This window comes from Bacillus rossius, chromosome 11, assembly GCF_032445375.1.
Source record: "Bacillus rossius redtenbacheri isolate Brsri chromosome 11, Brsri_v3, whole genome shotgun sequence".
Lineage (NCBI taxonomy): Eukaryota > Metazoa > Arthropoda > Insecta > Phasmatodea > Bacillidae > Bacillus > Bacillus rossius.
Window position 1 is genome coordinate 41,122,798 of NC_086338.1, and position 19,039 is coordinate 41,141,836.

Genomic DNA, 19,039 nt, shown 5'->3' on the forward strand with positions numbered 1-19,039 from the left:
TAGTAGAGATTAAAAAAAAAATTCATTATTAGATTTAACACCTCACATATAGCTAAAATCAGTTCCAAAATCCTAGGCACCAAATTTTTTTGTGTGTGTGTAATTAATGGTTCATTCTTGATTCCCACTCCTTATAATTTTTTTACACTTCCAATAGCATAAACCTACGCAAACAAATAAATAATGCAACCTTATCTGATATGTTTCAGAATCATTCTGTTCAAGAGGAAGGTAAACACTAATGAACTATTCTAGTGTAATTTTACATTTCAATCTTTATTAGTAACCAGTATAATGAACACATTTTGATTGAGTACATCACCAACTTAAATTACAAACCAATGTTGCGTTATCTGTGAAAAAACAAAGACTGCATTTTGAAAGCAGCCTTGGTTATGATGTGTTCCAATGCAATAGCACTACAGATGCAGAACAGATCTAAAAGGCAAAGAGCAATTTGAAGTTTCATCTACATGTGTGTGCAACAAACTAATAAGACAAAATTGCACATTAAATATCAAACAACTGGCCTCGACTGGTATCCCCATCAGTCTTTCGATTGCGGTAATCAAATTATGAATTTACCAACGTAACCCTTTGACGAAACATTGCTAGCTAGAGTTACAATCTATGTAAAAAATAACCAAGTTTAACAAGGTGCTTGGGGCAACAGCCACCAGCAGACATCTGGAAAAAAGAAATGAAAACACTGGTTGATGATCCGAAAAGTAGCTTGAACACACAACATTAGAATAGATCATAACAATAGGTTAGATAAATTAAGCACAGTACTGGAAGAAGTTCATATAACATATCAAGTCATTAATAAATAAATAAATGACATAACACAATAATAGGTCTTTCAGCCCACAATGGAAAGAGAAATTTAAAAAAAAATCCTTTAACACACATTCTCATGATTAGTTATATTATTTACTCAAAGACTATATAAAAAAATAAAACCTGAATACAAAACACTATGTATACTCAAAATATGTTATGCTGTAATTATCCATAGTGTACATCAATACACGAGTGTATATGATTATTATTTTTCATCTTACTAATTTTACAAAACAGCATAACTTTTATGTGTAAATACAGTGAAACCTCTGAAGGGACCTAAAATTTTGCAGTTTGTATTAACGAGGTTTGTATTAACAGGTGCATATGCTCACATTAATAATAATCGACAAAATCAAGTATTGATTTTTTACTCAAAAATTAGTCAAATAGAGAATTAAAGAGGCTTGAAAAATTTATTGATTTTTTTCTGCACTTTTTTAGTTGCATAAATGTCCTTTACTGCACTGCAAAGTTTGTCGAAGGAAGACAAGACATCAGTGTCTACATCACTAGCAGCCAGAACATTTTCCAAGACAATTAATGCTGAAGTGGACTTCACTCTAAGAATTTTTAAAAAATATTTCAACCTCAAAATTAGTGTCAGAAATATATCAGTTACTTGTCATTAAAGTTAAATCAGTTAAAAAATAAATAAAAATGGAAGTATTTTACTTAATTCAATTTACACTTGCAAAAAAAAAACATACGCACAATAAATCTACATGGTAATTAAAGTCTTTTTCAATATCCTGAAGTCTGAAATATGTTTACTCATGTTATCAAATGTAGAACTGCACTGAAGAAGCCGATTTTGCCAATATTTAGTTGAATCGGCATTTCTGCCGACTTCCGATACGCTTGTTAATTTTCGGCCGATATTACTGAAAAACGAGAGGGACTGCCATAACCTAAAAATCCACGATTACCCTTTTCGCTTTTCGTAGTAGTACTGCATTTTTTCAGATCGCATTATTTCTTCGCAACATGTACCAAAAGTACATATAAAAATTTAACATCCTATTTTTCAATAATGTTCTTTATTTTTAATATGTCATAAATAAATACATTACCGTCACGGTAAATATACATCTCGGTTGTTACGGTAACTGTAGTGCAAATGTGGTAGCTATCGTGCTTCTGTAGTATTTATGGTATCGACAAAGAATATTTAGTTCTTTTTATGGTAATTATCTTAGGATAACAATTGGGTTTGTACTGTAGTTATGGTACATCATCCAATTTCTTCGTAAGTTGTTGTTCATTTGTCTTTTCTTCATATTTACGTGCTCCATTACTTGGCTGCAGATTTAAGTTGATTTTTATTACTGTATACTATCATTACTGTTTTTATGACGGTTTCTTTCTAAGAAATGGTTATTTCTGCAAAATCTTTATGGTTAAACGATCATCTATTATAATTTATAGTGACGGGACCACATATTTTGTACGATCAATGCGGACAAAACGATAATTCGAACATCGGTACAAGCGGACTTTTTTAACCTTAGTTGTATGGCAATTTTGCCGGGACCGTAGAAAGTATACGATAAACACGGACAATCGATACATGCGAGTTCGATAGATAGAGGTTTGACTGTAGACCATTTACCGTACAAATTATTTGCCGTTAACAGAATTATAGTGAAGCTGCGTACACGTGATTAAAGTGTGCGATTCTTGTTCTAAAATTTCATTCGGTTTATCCGATAATAAAACAATAGTACACTACGTGAGCGGACGTGAGGTTACTTCGTAATACATAATAACGAACATTTCGTATTAACCGTATTGATTGACATTAAATATGCTATCCCAGTCTGAAGGGGAATTAAAAGTGTTCGAATAAATGCGAACTTTGAAATAACCGGTATTTTATTAACGAGGTTTCACTGTATGTTGAAAGGTTGGTTCGATGCACTGGAATCAGTCCATATTGATTTAACGAGAAGACATAGGGAAACTTGCCCCAGTAAAGGACAGTAGAGGGTTACAAGTTTCTCCACTACATAGCAGCACTTGTAGATCACAGGTGACAAGCGTTACACAAAACAATGGTGTAAATCACATTCCTTGCTGTAGTTTAGTTATTCATTGAAAAGCTACACAATTTTCGAACTAGTTCTTTACCTTCTTTAGGTGAGTTAAGTATGTTTATTATAGTTTACTTAAGATTACATATGTATAAATTAAAATGTTGTGTTTACATTGGTATGATTTTATTTGGGTTTTAGTTGTTTGTAATGTTTTGTAAGCCATCACTTGGCCCCAGCACAGGACAGTGGCTATGTTCCCAGTACCGGACACAAAGAAACATTGTGAAAAATGCACTGTAAGTGTTGTTTATTTTCAGAGATATTTTGAATTGATGGCTGCAGCCAAAAACGGGAATTGGAATGAAGATAAAATTGTGGGGGGGATCTATGATGTTTTGGTGGGTAATTTCAGTATTAGAGATGCAGCTGGACATAAAAAAAAAATAAAACTTCTGGAAGACAAAGAAGAAATTAAGTGACAGGAAATACTAAAATAAGGAAAAAAAAAGCAGAATAAAGTGAAAGATGAGGAAGGAAAATGTTCAACAACATGAAAGAGGGAAAAAGGGGGGGGGGGGGGGGGGGGAACAAACGAGGCCAACAGAAAGTCTACAATGATCTTTACCTCAGTAAATACTTTACCAATAAGGAGACTTGTGGAGAGTATTTAGAAGAGGACTGGTATCACTGTTACACCTGATATGGATGGGCTCATGCTACATGTGCTGACAGTGACCAAATAGCATACTTTGTGTGTGAACACTGCCAACATGAACAAAAATAAGCACTACGAAGTGATAAAATCACTTAAAGTTACGTATTTCATGTCAATGTGTGATGTATGTTATTGCGTAAAAAATAATGTCTGGTACTGGGAACAGATTTTTTAATATCTTGATTAGCATGGTATTTTTAATCTTATTATTACACCATTAAAAATAATTTTAAAGGGGTTATTTTGGCATAACATTATAACTCATGTCACCATCTATCAACTAAGATATAAATTTGTTTTATTTGTCAACAGATTTCTAGATATAAATTTTTAACCTTAAGTGTCTGACACTGGGGCAAGTTCCCCTATTAAACCAGGAGAGGGTTGGAATAAGATGGTTTTATATCTTTTCCCTCTCTTTAGCCCACACTAACTGTCAATGATACATTACAATAATCAGTAATATTGTGTACTACGTTAAATTAGGTACATAAAGGCTGTTCAAATGCTCGAGAACTCTCATTATTATACTCCAGTGAAAGGTCTTTAACATGGCATTCTACGGTTCAGCATATACTGCAATCCGGCACCAATAGAGCCACCTGCGTTCAAACATTATTGGTAGGTATTTATAGTTTGCTCAGAGATTATCGTTACTAGCAGTTTTTATTTCAATACAAGGTTCCGTGTTTTCTAGCAAGCTAAATTTTACATTTCACATTTTAAAGGGTACACTTCAGTTATGATTTGTTATGTTAAAGAAGACTGGTGTTCATATGTATATTTTTTCCATAGAGCAGCTTGTTATGTTTTAAACAACATCGTACTGCATATCAATTTTTCTTTGGTGTTCCCGTTAAAACTATACTGACATTCCACACTCTGGCAAAATCACCAATCCTAAATGGGCACGGTCTCGAACATTGCCAGATTAAATACTTTTCACAGTAGTTTTGTGTTCCGTATCTGGGACGCGCAAACATCCTCGGGTACGCACCTCTTCGTTGGCGCAGATCAGTCGAGGCCCACGTCATCCTCGCGAGGGGCGGCCCCTGCACCACCGGTGGGCGGCGGGGGCGGGAAGGCACCCGGGAAGCCCCCAGGCATGCCCGGGAACCCGCCACCCATGCCGGGGAACCCTCCGGCCGGCATCGACCCGCCAAACTTCGACATCAGCTTGTTGATCACAGCCTTGATCTTCGGGTTGCTCTGATACTTGGCCAGGTTGCCAGGGTTAGTGAGCACATCTTGGAAGGCTGCCGACACTTCTGGATCCTGGCATAAAAAAAAAAGTTTTTGTCACATTTGTTCAATGATAACATAGTATCAAATAACAGTGTAATATACAGTATAGTAAAGTGGAAGAGAGTATGTTCCAGTTAAACTAAACTGAACACTTAAATAATCATTAAGTGTTTCATTTCAGTCAAGAAGGCATTAAGGTACAAAACTAGTACGCTGTCAGTTGGAACAGGCATAAAATGACCAATGTTTGATTTGCTATTCGTACAGCTGATGCCATGACTGACACCCAGAAGTCAATAACCAAATGTTAAGCAAGATAAGCTAAAATGCACCTCGGTTAAAGACAGCAGCAGACAAATCTTTCCCAATATAGGGTACTACGTAGATAAACAGATGGACACTAACCTCCTACAATCCTATTTTTTAAGGAGCAGCAAAGGTTGATTCACTTATATGCTGTCGACCCAAATTAAAATGAAACACTCTAAAATGTTTTCTAGTAGTCTTGGAACATGTAAAAATTCAATCACATATGCAATAATAATTTTAAAGGTGGCAGGAGAATATGAATGCAAAAGTTACTAATAAACTAATAATTATAAGATATATGATTTTAGCAGGCTAAAAATGCATGTAAGTACATATGTGGACTCGTGATGACAGTGGTTAACTTTCCATGCTGAAGCCAGCAGATTAGGGGAATCTGCAACCAATGACGGGAAGATGAAGTTAACGGCAGCACTACTTTTGATCTGAACCATCCTGGAGAGACAGTATGAATGAATGAATTTGAGCGTAATGTCCTGCCAGCATAAAGGTCGTTGAAGACAAGGCATAAAGATTATAACACTGATTGAATGAATGGGTGGGAAAAACAGACGCACCCCAAGAAAACCCACTGGATCATTGCAACACCTGCCATGTTTTCCACTTGGGAAAATAAGAGTTTGGCCCCACTGGGGGGGTCAAACCCAGATTGTCTTGGTGGGAGGAGAGTTATACGACCGCTCAACCGCCCTGGAAAGTTTTGAGGATTGAGGATCGACCGCAGGGAAGTTTTGAGGATCGAGGATCTCAGTGCCTTGCGGGAGGGCACTAAAAGAGTGCATCACAGTAAAAAACCGGGCACACTGTGCCGGAGTACATGATGACGTTGGCCTATACACTTAAATTGAAGGTGTATTTTTCATCCAAAATTTCATCAACAATACAAGGTATGCATGCATCACTAGTCGGGGAAAATGGGGAAAGAAATGGCTATGGCCTACGGAAAACAATATCCGGATGAATAGCCTGGGACTCTAGACCATTCCTCTGGAATGCAGGCTAACTTTTTACCCCTCTCTGCTCGGAGGATTTGTTGGATACAAACCACTAAGTTCATGAACAAAATGAAATATTTTGGCTTTGCTTCACCATCCTTGTTTAGTTATTATTTTTTCATTGCATTATTTTTGTTCCCTACTTGATTCTCTATTGTATAAGCACTGCACATTATTTATCACTGACTCAAATTCATAAAAATGTCAGTCATTAATTCATATCTAAAACTTTTTTTGTACATCGCCACTCAAGCAAATTTTATTCTTTGGTTTATACATATGGGTTTAGTATAAGAATAGCTTCAATAATCTTTTAGACACATTTAGTAAAAAAAATATAAATAAATATCTATAAACAGAAGAAAACAAACACAAATGAGGCTGAAACTTTAAGTGATACTATCATAATTTTGCTGCTACAATTTCAGCTATTGATTATTATTTATTTTAAATAATGAAATTAAACAGCTATGATTAAAACTGGTAAAATGGTCATCAATAAAAAAGTATTTATTTAATGATTTTTTTATAAACTTAAAGACAAATTATATTTCCATCTTTGCATGAATGAATTATGAAATCATGTGATACACAGTTCAGAATTAACCATTCCAATGTTTCTTTTGTCGTAAAAATTGTAGTTTAATGAAATAATTCATAAACAAAAAATAAACCTTTAGTTTTCCCAAAACCATAATAAAAAAAATTGGTTTCTATAATTTTGGGGAATACAAATTTCTTTTATGGAATATTTACTGAAATTTAAGTGTTTTAATGTGATAGATACATTTGAATGTTTAACTGGGGGAAAAAAAAATTTGGACTCTAACTTATGATTGAAATGTAAATATGTCTTTAAGTATAAAAAAAAACCCTCCTCTTTTACAAAAAAAAAATCAAGAATAGATCTATTATGAATTACATAATTCAAAATCATTATCAAAAACATGAAATTATATTTTAGCAAAAACATGCAATCATTGAAGCAAATTAAGCAAATTAATTTAGGATACCACCCCTTCAAGAGACACGAGTGGTGACTGACCATGAACGCCTGCATTATCTCCGGGTCATTCATCATCTTCTTGTAGAAGTCACCCGTGTCCCCGGTTGCCCCCCCGGACGGCTGATCCTGGCTCTGGCTTGCCGCGCGGGCGTGCTCCTCCTTGGCACGGCGCGCCCGCTCCAGCTTCTCCCGCAACTCCCTCTCCGCATGCTTGCGCTCGTACTTGCGCCGGTGCTCTTCCAACTTGCGGGCCTGTAAAACACACACACACGCCGTCCCAAACATCATTCCTTGAACACTCGCACAAATTAAGAGACTGCAGAAACTAGCGACGGACATTCCGAAAGTAAGCTTCGTAATTTTTTTTTTGAAAGAGCCAGACGGTAAACCAGGTTCAAACAAATGATCACCATACGAATCCACACCCATCGCTGGATCAACGACGGAAGTAGTGTCGGCGGCGGAGGAACGAAGCACGCGCAGGGCAACAAAGAAGAGAGAGCAGCAGCAGACGGGCATGCCCGAGGTTATTCGAATACAAATCCACGATGGCAGACAGACGCGTACCGACAAAAGAGGTCGCCAACGGAAGCGTGTGCTGTTATCCGGTATGAATGGGCACGTGGGACTAGTGTGTCGGTCATCCATGAACGTCTACGGAACATGTACGGTAGAGGGGTTGTGTCTCGTCAAATGGTTGGTTGCTGTGTTGCATGTTCAGTGAAGGGAGGCAGAGTGTGGAGGATGAAGGTTGAAGTGGGCATCCCTCCACGTCCATGAATGGAAACAACATTGCTCGAGTACAGGACATGGTGTTAGCAACAAGCACGTAACATGTCGTACATGGCTTCCACACAGGAATGGATGTTCTCAGACCTATCACATACTCCATGCCTGATATGAATTTTGAAGGAGAATATGTATTATAATCATTGGTAAGGTATTTTAAAACTTATAACTTTTTACTATGACCATATTAGTTTACCAATTATATTCCAGGGTAGTTTTATTATCATAAAGTTTCATTTGGCACATCAATATATCTGGTATGTCCCCTAGTGTTTACAAAAGTGGCTATTTATGGGTTTATGTTACTACTTGTGGGTCCAACATATTTGTGACACATTAACATTATTGACTTCAGTTCCATTTTCGTACGAAATTACTCGTATCTAATGTTGTATACAGAGAGCTAAGAAGTTTACACATAAAAAAAAGTATACAAGTTACTTACCACTTAAAATTTAAAATTTCTAAAATAATTTTTAAGGTTATATATATATATGTTAAATACATTACAAAAAGGTTTACCATATATGAGCTACATTATCTATCGTGAATGTATTTCTCAGTTTCTGTAATAAATAACACTCCACAATTTTGTACATGGACGAAAAAATCGCTAATAATCATGTAAAATCTGTAAAACTTGGCAGCACTGTATCATGAGTATATATTAACAGGTACAATTTTGTAGTCTACATCCTCTATTTTGTTAATAAAATGCCTAAACGAGAGTACATTTAGTTAATTTTTCATCAACGTCACGGCATATTGAATAACGTTTGCTATGCTTGTTTGTGCCCTTATGTAATGATTCAACACAACCTAAATATTAGTTCATTTCACACACTTCTTTAAAAGAATGTTCAATTTACAATGCTTTACTAAATTTTTACATTGCTATGTAATAAAAGTAAGAGCTTACCAACAGCTTTAGGCAAATTAACAACCAACACTTAGGGAGTGGGGGAAAAAAAAAATTTCAGAGCATCTGTTAACAATTACTCTTTACAGCCCCTTCATTTCCTAACAATTCATTGCGAGCTGAATCTCAAATTTTCACCTAGCAGTTTATACATCTCAGAAAAAAAAAGAAAAAAAAAAAAAGCTATTTAGAATTTATAGAACTATAATCAATAGTTTATAACATTTTATTCTAATGGTCTGTCTCTATGTTCCCACATCATACAAAAACTACTGAATGGATTTTGATCAACATTGTTGGTGTATTCTTTGACGAACTTTAAAGCTAGGGTATACATAATTACAAATTCCACCTATGAAAGTGTGAAAAGGAGATAGATAGTATTGAAAAAAAAAAAAAAGTATGAATAATCAACAAGAAAAAGATTGCCTGTATGCTCACCTCAACACCCTTCATCATCTCTAATGATGTAATGTTGATAAGACGTTAAGCCCTAATTATTCATCTATTACGTCTTTTAAAATTACACTCTTATAAGATTTTGTATTAATCTAACTGTAAAAAGATTGACACTTTACTGCATCTATTACATGTTACAACTTGCTCACATGTATTTCTTGCAATGATGCAACATTAGCACTTACACAGAATTTTCACAAGGAGAGCTGTGGTTTGAAAGCGAGTATTAATAAATTAAAAATTACTTGTTTACAAGAGCCGTACTATTATTTTTTGTACAACATTGGCTTTTGGCATTTGTAGAATTTTATCATTACTACTAAAATGAAATTTTTTTTACATAATTAGGTCCAATAAGGTGATCAACTATTTAAGAGCGGCAAACTGAATGCAATAATGAATTCACCTTTCTTTTCTGCTACCCCTCAAAATTCAGTGTTTGGAACATTGTAGCAAAATCACCATTATTATTTGTTATTTGTAAAATCTGAAAGCTGTCAGTATAAACTGCCCACTGATGACTAGCGTAACTCAGCCAAACCTTGTACGACATAAATTCAAGAATTTAGACAGTAAAATCTCACCCAGAATCAAAATCAATGATGCCAACCCATACAGACAAGCAAAATAGGGTAATTTTAAGGGCGTTGCATGTCTGGGTTCACCAAACGGCATGCAGAGTTCCAGGTGTTAACGAACCAATGTGTTTTCACTGACTTTTTAGATAAGAAAAATTCTTTACCCAGTATTGTAAGTGGTATATCTTTAATATTTCAACATAAAATTACAGGACGACAGCTTAAAAAGTCCCATAGAGGCGAGTTACCGACGCAATGACTGCACACCAGTTTGCTACCCGATGTGTAGAGGCGAAGAGACATTCGATGCATGACCCATGTTGTCCTTCGTGTCCCGCGCTTTTGAAGCTCATGCATTCGAAAGAAGGAATAATATTCTACTTACAATACTGTGTACCAAAATTATTATTACATATATATAAAAAACACCCTTCACTGTCCAAACAAATACCGGTAAAATATAAAACTTAACTTGTACAGGCAAATACCTTTAAGATATTTATTAAAAAAAATAATTAAAAACCTGGTATAGTAATAATATAGATAATTATAAAACATAATATAAATTCTGTATATTACATTATTATCATATATTATAAATTAAGTTATTAAATAATACTGATAATACAGTTAAATATAATATAATTATTATAAAATATAAAAAAAACTGGATATGTATTATGAATTAAATTTTTAATATAAAATAAATCTTACCCTAACTTTTTCATGGATGGGTAAAAAATTTAAAAAAAAAAAAAGAGGGTACAGTTATGGTTTCTATAATGTCGAACTGTAGTATCTGATTACAATCTAATGTCTAACCTCTGATAAACACTTATTATTAACACTGGAACACAGCGCTGCCACCCGCGACAGGGGGGAGTGGGGTAATGACCCGGCCGGTGATCTAGGTTAGGGCCGCCGGCGCGGTCACAAGGGGGGGGGGGGGGGGAATATTCCTCGGGCCAGTTGAGCCCAGGCAAGGGGGAGGGGGGGAGTTTCACAAGGCGGTGAAGAAGGGGTGGAGCAACAGGGGGTGTCTATCAGGGAGGCGAGGACCGGCCGTATCGGCTGGCGGCGGCCATATAAGGGGGGGAGAGGCCGCGGACGAGGCCGCTAAATATAAAAAGAAGGTGGTGAGGGGGTAGTAGGGGCCGGGCTTGCGCGCGCGCGAGGCGACCTGCCAACTTGCGGCCGGCCGCCCCGTGGACACCCCTCGCCCAGGGGTGAGCGGTGAGGAGGTGGTATTGGTCAGCCTTGACGAGGCCAGTGTTGCCAAGTTCTGAAGCGAAAAAAAAAAAAAAAAAAACCCCTCCATATATTTTGTTTGAACTCAACAACGATGGAAATTCGGTCGCTTACCGAAACTTGCTTGACGCCTCTACGGATAAAATCGACTATACGGTTAAAAAAATATCGAGAGGGTGAGAAAGTGGTGAGGGGGGGGGGGAGGGAAATAAAACCACTTTCCCAGCTGTTTGCTTTCAAATCCGTTCGATTTGTTGGCGGGAATGATATATCTTTCAGGATTTCACAGGGAGGGGAAAAAAAAAAGGGGGGGGGGGTTATATTTATCTACAAACACCCCCCCCCCCCAAATCTCTACCATTGCTTACGCCCTTGGCTATGGTCTTAAGCATAGAACGGGCGGGAAAGACAGGATTCGAAGCAAGGTCCTCTAATTGCGAGACCAGTATTACCACTGCGCTACCTCCACGCCACGAAAATAATATATAAAATTGATATATTAATCAAATTAACACATATATATATATTTTATATATACATAGTAAGGAACTTAAATTTAAAAAAATCAGTTCACCCATGATATCTATTAACAAATAACTAGTGTGTGTGTGTCCTCGTGCAAATAATCGCACCGATATTTTTGTCTTTAATCATCACATCATGCAATTAAAAGGTTCCCGTCTATTGTGAAATAGTCATTGATTGCGATAGAATACATACATAAATTATTTTTTATGCACGCGGTTCATAGTAAGTAATAATGGTAGAAGTGAGTGTTGGTATAAATGGAAGCTCACCTTACATTGGTTGCACTTGTCTGTGAAAAAAAAAAAAAAAAAAAATGGTGTTACTGTTAAACCTCCGGCTCCCGTCGCCGTAGTGAGATAAAATATAAACCAGTTTTTAATTCCAATCATAAGCTTTTAAACACAAAAAGGTTTCATCAAAATAGGTTCAGTAGTTTTTGTACTATACCCGAACAAACAATTAAATAGTCAATAATATTATAAATACTATATATATATATATATATATATATATATATATATATATATATATATATATATAGTGAGATTATATTTAAATGGATTAGCTGCGGTGTTTTTGCTTTAAAAAAAAGGGAATTAATATATAGCAATTCTTATTGTATTAATATGTGTGATGATATCTGCCACGTGCTAAACGAACAATGTTCGGAGCCGCCGAGCTGGCAACACCGCGACGGGTCCAGACGCGCCTATAAAAAGAGGCGGCGGAGGCTGGCGCAAGTTCCGTTTCGGCCGAGCCGGCCTCGAATTGAATTAGATTACACGATTTCTGCGGCCCGCGGAGATATATTCCCTCGACGGAGAGACACTCAATTCGGCGCTAATAATATGCGCCGTTGAAGTGTATGTATGTGTGTGGTGGTGAACTAGGATTTTCAGTTCAAGGACGCTTGGCCAATCCTCTGGGAAAAAAGAAAAAAGACCCTGTCACATTGTCAAGCTTTCGATTCCAACACCCTTGTTTTCAGAGAGAAATAAAATTGACAGTTGCCTGTCGGTATTTCAAAATTACGAAATAAAGACACTGAGTTATTATGTTTATTATTGTTATGGTACCATGGATCCTCTGTTCTCAATGAAAGTGGTTGGAATCTGAAAAAATGCCCTTCCCCCTCCACCAACTCAGTTGGATTACGCCCTCGCTTCCAATGACGTTGCTCCAACAATGTTTGGAAGGTTATGACATGACGACAACGGAAACATCACTAACGCAACCATGTTTATTAGTGAAGTCAAGATGACTCGGAGATTTCATCAAGTATTTTGTATAGTGCTTTAAAGAACCTGTACCCGGATGATTCATGCAAAAAAAAAAAAAAAAAAAACACGCGTTTTAGCAGTTTTTATACTTTCCTTATTAACACGTTTTAAATAAGAAATACGGAAACCCAACTCATCTGCTCTCACCGTATTTTTATGTTTCCCAAACCGACCCCAATCGGATAAGTTTTAAGCAGTTTTCATATCACGCATGTAATTCTGCTGAAGCTCTGCTCACCGTGTGTGCGCGCGCGGGTAGGCGGGGCTTATGACTCGGGGTGCCTCGCGGCGAACGTCAAAGCAACCGATAGCATGTCACCACCTCCCCCCCCCCCTCCCACCCCACCCCTTCCAAGGTTGCGCACGAGACTCCAAATATATTCGCCGCGGGACTATTTCCGACGCCATCGTTCCAGACCACTGTGACGAGTTCACGCGACCGTCAACCAAACATTCGCGCCGACAACTGCTCAATCGGCACAGCTCACACCTAACTGATAATATATTACAAGAATTTAATCTAATTTAATTTTATCGCCTTCTTCATTAGACTACAAATGTTTGCGCGTCTCATCCTTAGATTGCAGCGTGCTTTTAAATGGGCATTTACTTTCTCTTTCAAATGCACAGTTTACGCTATTGGCGCCCTTGTTTCGGTGTGTTCAGTCGTGGATTGTTAATTCGTAATTATGTTACTTTATCTACTGTAGCTGCTAAAAAAAAAAAAAAAAAAAAAAAAAAAAAAAAAAAAAAAAAAACTACGTATAACAAACGTATATCGCTGCAAAAAATAATTTACAGAAAAAAAGAAAATATCATCTACTTCAACTAAGATGCAGGGATAAAAACCCCCATCGAGTTTGCCGTCATCAACAGCGAGGTCATCACAGCCGGGAACCTATTATAGAACACAAATCAGAGACAATTGGAACCTATTATCCAACAAAAATCAGAGAAAATGTGAACCTATTATACAACACATATCAAAAACAATGGGAACCGATAATACAACACACATCACGAGATAATTGCAACATATTATAAAACAAATCACAGAAAATGGGAGCCTATTATACAACAAAAATCAGAGACAATGAGAACCGAATATACAGCATTCATCGTAAGACAATTGGAACCTATACAGATCAGAGGCAATGTGGACGAAATCAACCACAGGTTATCGCGAGAAACCATTCCTAGCATTGGCCTGGAGTTAAAAGTATGACAGGAAATCGCAGTAGTCATAGCTGGAGATGGATTCGAACACGGGTACTCCGGCGTCTTGTCACTCCATCAACTCACATCGTCCAAGATTAACATCCAAACTGAAAGAGTTTCAAACACCAAGGAGTCTACGAGGAGGGGAGGGGGGGTGTGGAAATTAATTATAGTTTCACGTAATTCTGTATCTCAGAGCCAAACGTACCTAGGTTCGAAATGGGTGATGTAAATTTTTTTTTAGCACTCAACCCACTCAAAAATTTTGCGAGGATGATTATAAGAGCCTAAATCCAAAGCTTTATCAGAGTCAGACAAATTGGTAAAACAAACTCACTTCAATTTAGTTCATGGAATAATTGATGTGGACCGATAGCTTAAGGAGTCGGCCTAGTCAGGGGTGTATCTGTGTTAGTGAGGCTGATGCTTCTAGCCTCAGTGGCAAGGCTGTGTACTGGTGTGCAGTCTTCTCATCGTGCATTGGGCAACTATGATATCCGAGTCGCAACCAATAACATTGTATGGCGGAGAAATGAAGATAAAGGTGTAATGCAAGTCCCTTGAGTGCTATCAAGAATATGTACCGGGGTGTTTCGTGCATACAATGTTTTCCAAAAAAACACGCTTTTTTTTATTTGGCCATTTTAACTCTTATAAAAATAAAAGTTAAAAACGAAATACTGACACGCAAACGCTAATCCGCCCTCAGCGTATTCTTAAATGCCACTGTGACATCTTGAGCAGTTTTCAAATCACGCGTGTATGTGTCCTCTCCCCCTGAAGCCACACAAGGTCTCCTGGAAATCTGTCACAAAAGCGCGCTCGTTCGTGGGACGGGCTGTAACCCTCGTGCCTTGCCGTTGCGTCGGATGGCGTAACTGCACGACCGCTTCCGCGCCAATCAATCCCTCGGGACTATTTTTACAATGGCCCAAGGCCACCAAGGATGACCAAACGCGAGGGGAGAGAGAGAATACGGGGAGGAGAGAGAGGGGCAGGCAAATCGCAGTGTTCCCACTGTCAACGCGCCGACTCTGCACGTGGACACTAACTCGGGTGCAGGGGTAGCTACAGGGCAACCCCGCGCCGATGTTTTTCATTTTTATTTTACTTGTTTGTATAGTGTTCTTTTAAAATATGGATATCAATTGGGGACGGGGGAAGTTAAAATTTTATTAGCATGCAAATTAAAATGCTGGTCAGTACAAATTTCAATTCATGATTTCGTGTTAGAAGAAAAAAATTTCAAAAATTTTATTGCCACGTACAATCATGCGATTCCACAGGAATTTATAAAACCGCCCCAAAGATAATTTATCAGGAAATAATATCAACATTTTTCCAGATTAATTTTCAGAGCAATTGTAGGAATTTAAGTTCCACGTTGGCTTAAAATTTTGTTTGAAAAGAGTTAATTTTTCAAATTCAGAAGGGGGGGGGGGGGACGGGACGGGACGGCCTTCATAAAAGTAAAAAGCCCAGGGCCCCGCAAAGTCTTAGGTGTACATGCCATATCACCGAAGACACTTCGATGAAAAGCGAGACTGATTGAGAAGGGTTTTATTACTTAGCACTTCCGACTCCTAATTAAGTTCCAAACAAATCAGATCACTCGGACGACGGCATCCAATCATATGTATCGTTAAAATTTTCGCATCCCTTAACTTCCTAGACGTAGACAGAGTTAAGAAAAACAGAGATCTTAGAGAATAAGAATTTTTTTTTGAAATGTTCACGGCGGCGTCGAACGATGCGAATATAGCAATAGACGCCTGTCGCGATCTTTCGATGCAAGACGTATTCATTTTCTCCGTTGTCCACTAATCGAACCCAGAACTTCAAGCGACAGTGAAACACTTGTAATGAAGACTGCCGAGGCTATGGCAATATGGGGGGTGGGCGGGTGGTGGTGTTTACCAAAAGGAAAATAAAGGCGCGAACACTGCAGGGCTATATCGTTCTTCTGTACTGCTGCACTGCTGCATACGTGTGACTTCCTGTATCCGAGTAACTAGAGAAAGAAAGAAAAATCAACTATATGACATTGCTATGTTCCTTAAAATATTTAAATTGCAGACGTGGTCTAATTTCCAAGTATTGGGACGGTTAAAAATCGCACCCACTCTTCCCGCGACAACACGTACGAATTACGAATTCCTTCGACTTCCAGACCCCCTAGTGTGAACACCAAAGTTCACGAGCGCCCGGGCTGTAACCCCCCCCCCCCCCCCCCCCCCGTGGTTCGAAGCCACTTTGGTTTCAACAGTATTCACCCCATTAACCATTTTCTATCGTTTGATAATCAATATTTGGCTTGGTCAATGCATGTAACAAAAAAAAAATGCAATTGAATGCGTGAATAGTTTTCGAAATCTCTTTAAATGCGTAATATCTACCTTACCGATGGAAAATATTCAATATTAAACGATATACGCCAACATAACCCTACCTCTAAACTGTTTCGAAAGGCTCGACTAGTTTCGCTTGCCGAATGTAACAGCGATATCAGGCTCGCGCGGTCCAAGCAGCGACGGATGCTGTTTAGGAGTGCAACGCCAGCGTCTGGGCCTACTGACTACACAATTCACGAGATCTACTTCGGACTCGGCTTCCTACCACACGGTTCTTGCTAGGGAGGAATCGGAGCGGAAGTAGGAGGGGAAGACCACTTCACTGCCCATAGGCACCGAATGGCAAATCGCAGCTTGAACCACCCGGACCGACGAAGACGTGGACGGCGAAGAAAGATTTTCCACAGAAAAAAAAGTACCAACGTAAACACGAGTCCTCGGCGGCCCTGCTCGTGGCGGCCCACGCCAAGTCCACGGGCATCACGTCCTGGTGACTCCATGTCGCCATCGAGTGTTCTGGAAGCGTTCCGAGGTCCTCGAGGGCTACGCTGACTGGAGGATCTTATACTGACGTCGACGTGGTGAGACGCAGGCTATAGGAGACACCGGGAAAAGACGTACCTGGCGGCCGGTCGGTCATCGAGGTCCCTCCAGGGAGTGTCGGAGGACGCCGACTGACTGCGGCGGCGTCGCGTCGCGTCGCGGCGCCGGCGGGGCAACGGGGCGCGCGGGAGAGGGGAAGCGCGGACGAGTGGAGGGGAGGGTCGAGGGGGGCGGGCGAAGTTCCCCCGGGGGTCCGGCAGTCCCATGCTGGCCGGGGCAGCGGTCGCGCGGGGTGGTCGCTCGACAAGGGCCGCCGTCGGACGGGAGTGGTGACGACGACGACGAGCGAGCAAGAGGACATGGCACGGGGCGCTCCGGCGCTGCTGTGGCTGGTCGCGGCCTTCGCCGTCGCCGCGACCAAGGTGAGGGAGGGGCCCGACCCCGGGAGGAGGGGAGGACGTCATCGCCAACAGGTGGGGCGGCGGTGACGTCAGCGCGGGTGTTAAACCCGGCCACCGAGGCCCTCGATGGCGTTGGCCGAAGCTTATTGGCCACCCGTCGGCGAGCAATGCCCTGTGATGGTTACCTCGGCGAGTTTCTCTTACACCGGGGGTGCAAATATGGCTTTTAAAAAATTCACTAGACTATAATTAAATGAAAGTACAATTTTGTGTTTAAAGTTCTTCCTGCAACTGTCCCAACACAACCATGGCAAGCGAGTAGCGTATAACGTCGTCTTTTTCAAAGTTGCTCTGAGGAGCTCTAACTAGTTAGTCCGATAACGTTTATCAAGCAATTGACGTGTGAATTTGCAGGATAATCGGCAATACTCCGGCACAAAATGCAAACTACGTTAATGTGCACACCATCGAGATGTTTTCCACATTTACGAGTGAAACAACCCTTGAAAGTTAAATTATTATTATTATTTTTAACAGTATCTGGACATTGTAGTGCCACAAAGATATCGAGAGTGGTGCAATATGGTACAACCATAGGAGTAACAGGAAAGGTAAGGGAAGCGAAATGGTTTGTTTCCGAAGGCAACCCAAGTTCGATCTGTAAATTTCAAACATACAAACCTAGTGTCCACACAAGTAAAAATACGTTACCACGAAAAACTACCTCACCACCAGCAGTTACGAACTCCACGCATAAATAATCGGCACACGAGGTCAATTACATACGCCGGTTGCGTTTCGAGAATACATGCGTAAGTCTCATTGACTCCAGCTTCATGGATGGTCAGTAGCGAACTCAGCCTCGAATATGGGGCGAGGTATACCAGAAGGCTTTTGGGTGGTATGGAATACCGTCCAGTTAAATAGGGAGTCGGAAATTCCGAAAATTAAATATCCTCTTGAAACGCTATTGAAACTCATTTCTGACGGTCTAATGTCACTAGAAAAATATTGTCTTTATCTGATTTTTAAAAGTAATGTATTAAAAAAAACCAGTAAAATAGCATTAAAAAACGTTAAATTATTTCTGTAACTCCGAGACATAATTCACTATGTGACATAGATCATATATTTCATGAGATAGGTTTAAAGAATTTTAAATAGTATCTCAACTACTCAACTATGTTATACCCAAAATATGAGAAATTTGGTCATATAGTAGATCTTAGTGTTGTATGCCACTACAAAGTTTATGGGTAAAAGTGCATTTCGACCGAAAGTAACTGTGTCTTATGCCTCCTCCATATGGTAGATATATTTTTTTGGAAAAAAAAAAAAAACAACTTTAGTGGTTAGGGGCATTCTGGATAGATAAAATATGTTATCCCTCTTTTTTGTAGTTCTAGTTGATATTGGGGGGGGGGGGGGGGGGGGGGAATTCGCCTACATCACTCTTCCCCTAGAAACGCCTCTGTGGTTGGTTTATCCTCAAGTCGAACGTATATATGAAGACTTGAAGTGTAAAGAATTTTTTCTCTAATACTTCAGTAATTTTCTA

The 19,039-nt window shown here is 39.1% G+C and overlaps 2 protein-coding genes across 3 annotated transcripts in view; one reads left to right on the top strand and one right to left on the bottom strand.

Annotated features, from left to right (window-relative positions):
* Nucleotides 1-257: 257 nt before the first annotated feature.
* LOC134536864 (putative protein FAM10A4) overlaps nt 258-19,039 on the bottom strand; it is a 79,572-nt gene continuing 60,790 nt past the window's right edge. Inside the window, exons 5-7 of the mRNA XM_063376911.1 lie at nt 7,207-7,419; nt 4,592-4,869; nt 258-687 (exon numbers count right to left, since the gene is read on the bottom strand). Of these exons, the coding sequence (XP_063232981.1) occupies nt 4,609-4,869; nt 7,207-7,419 (474 nt within the window). The 3' untranslated portion in view covers nt 258-687; nt 4,592-4,608. The remainder of the gene's footprint in view (nt 688-4,591; nt 4,870-7,206; nt 7,420-19,039) is intronic.
* LOC134536863 (uncharacterized) overlaps nt 17,326-19,039 on the top strand; it is a 34,551-nt gene continuing 32,837 nt past the window's right edge. Inside the window, exon 1 of one of the 2 annotated variants that reach the window (XM_063376910.1) lies at nt 17,326-17,502. The gene's annotated coding sequence lies outside the window, so the exon portion shown is untranslated. The remainder of the gene's footprint in view (nt 17,503-19,039) is intronic. The other variant, XM_063376908.1, reaches the window with a different exon arrangement.